Source organism: Primulina huaijiensis, chromosome 5, assembly GCF_012295235.1.
Source record: "Primulina huaijiensis isolate GDHJ02 chromosome 5, ASM1229523v2, whole genome shotgun sequence".
In the NCBI taxonomy this organism is placed as follows: domain Eukaryota; kingdom Viridiplantae; phylum Streptophyta; class Magnoliopsida; order Lamiales; family Gesneriaceae; genus Primulina; species Primulina huaijiensis.
In genome coordinates this window covers 22,900,340-22,901,693 of record NC_133310.1, presented here as the reverse complement: position 1 = coordinate 22,901,693, position 1,354 = coordinate 22,900,340, and the positions used below count along the sequence as shown (strand labels likewise).

The 1,354-nt window shown below is 41.2% G+C and overlaps 1 protein-coding gene across 1 annotated transcript; it reads right to left on the bottom strand.

Moving 5' to 3' along the window:
- Positions 1-484: 484 nt before the first annotated feature.
- Positions 485-1,211, bottom strand: LOC140977794 (NDR1/HIN1-like protein 1). Its single transcript, XM_073442530.1, has one exon. The coding sequence runs from the start codon at positions 1,196-1,198 to the stop codon at positions 569-571; it is 630 nt and encodes a 209-aa protein (XP_073298631.1). The 5' UTR covers positions 1,199-1,211; the 3' UTR covers positions 485-568.
- Positions 1,212-1,354: the final 143 nt, after the last annotated feature.

The window sequence follows — 1,354 nt, the reverse complement described above, 5'->3', positions numbered from 1 at the left end:
CCTTATTTAAAAAAAAAAAAAAAAAAATCCGGGATATAACCAAATCCGGCACAATTAGAGACGAAATTAGAGTAAGAAATGGTGAGATCCTACTTATTAGATCAGACATGGAAGTAGCTTCTTAGCTAGCAAGAATGTGAACAGCTTGATTCGCTGATCTAAACCGTGCATATCTTTTCTAATACTAAGAAGAAAAACAAAAAACCTAGATCGATCTAATATGAAAAAGGAAAAAGAATTTAAATTTCTCATCTCAAAAATAGTTCCAAATAATAAGATCAATAACTAAAATTAGGTAAAAACTTGTGTGAGACAGTCTCACGGGTCGTATTTATTGAACGATATCTTATTTGGGTTATCTATGAAAAATTATTATTTTTTATGCTAAGAGTATTATTTTTTATTATGAATATCGGTAGGATTGACCCGTCTCACAGATAAAGATTCGTGAGACCGTCTCACAACATACCTACTCCTAAAATTATAATTCACAGTTTAAATATATAAATTAATACACATGATGAGTTGATAATAAAATTTATGAAAAAGAGATGTCATGAAATTAATCTCAAACACCAACACTACAACTCTGTGAAAGCTCATACTTAACTGCGTTCCCTATGGAAATTCCATTGTTTTTGCTATTTCCGAGCGGGATGTAGGCGGGGCAGCTCACATGTAAATGGTACCGCCCCGAAACAAACGTCCCCACTTTCCATCTAACTCGGCCGTTCAGCTTGATCACCATGAATACCGCGCCGTTTGCCTGGTCCTGGTTGAGGGAAATGCCGTTGTACGGCGCCACAGGGACGGTGTTGCCGTAGACGAATGGGGACCAGACGTTGACGTCCTTGTTGCCTTGATAAACAGGTGGGATAGCAGTGAAGTAAGTGATCTGCTGGTCGTGGTAGGCGGCGTACACGTCCATCTTGTCGTAGTAGATGCCGATCCTGGAGTTGGGGTTGCTGGAAAAGACTGTGATCTGCAGGGTGGTGGAGATGATGTTTGGGGCGGAGACGTTGAGGTTAAAGATGGTGGCGTCTTGAAGAATGAATATTGGCTTTTTGGGCTGGAGGATTACCCAGACGAGGAGGACGATGAGAAGGATTATGAAGGCGGAGATGAAGAAGCCGGACAGCAATCTGGGGGTGAATTTCCGCCACTTGCTCTCGTGGTGGTTGCATACTTTCTCCGACATGGGGCTGATTTTCTGGTTTAGGGTTTAGGGTTTAGGGTTTAGGGTTTAGGGTTTAGGGTTTAGGGTTTAGGGTTTAGGGTTTAGGGTTTAGGTTTTAGGGTTTAGGGTTTAGGGTTTAGGGTTTAGGGTTTAGGGTTTAGGGTTTAGGGTTTAGGG

What these genes read in the sequence shown, in the direction of transcription:
- LOC140977794 (XM_073442530.1), bottom strand. Translation starts at nt 1,198, where the DNA reads ATGTCGGAGAAAGTATGCAACCACCACGAGAGCAAGTGGCGGAAATTC.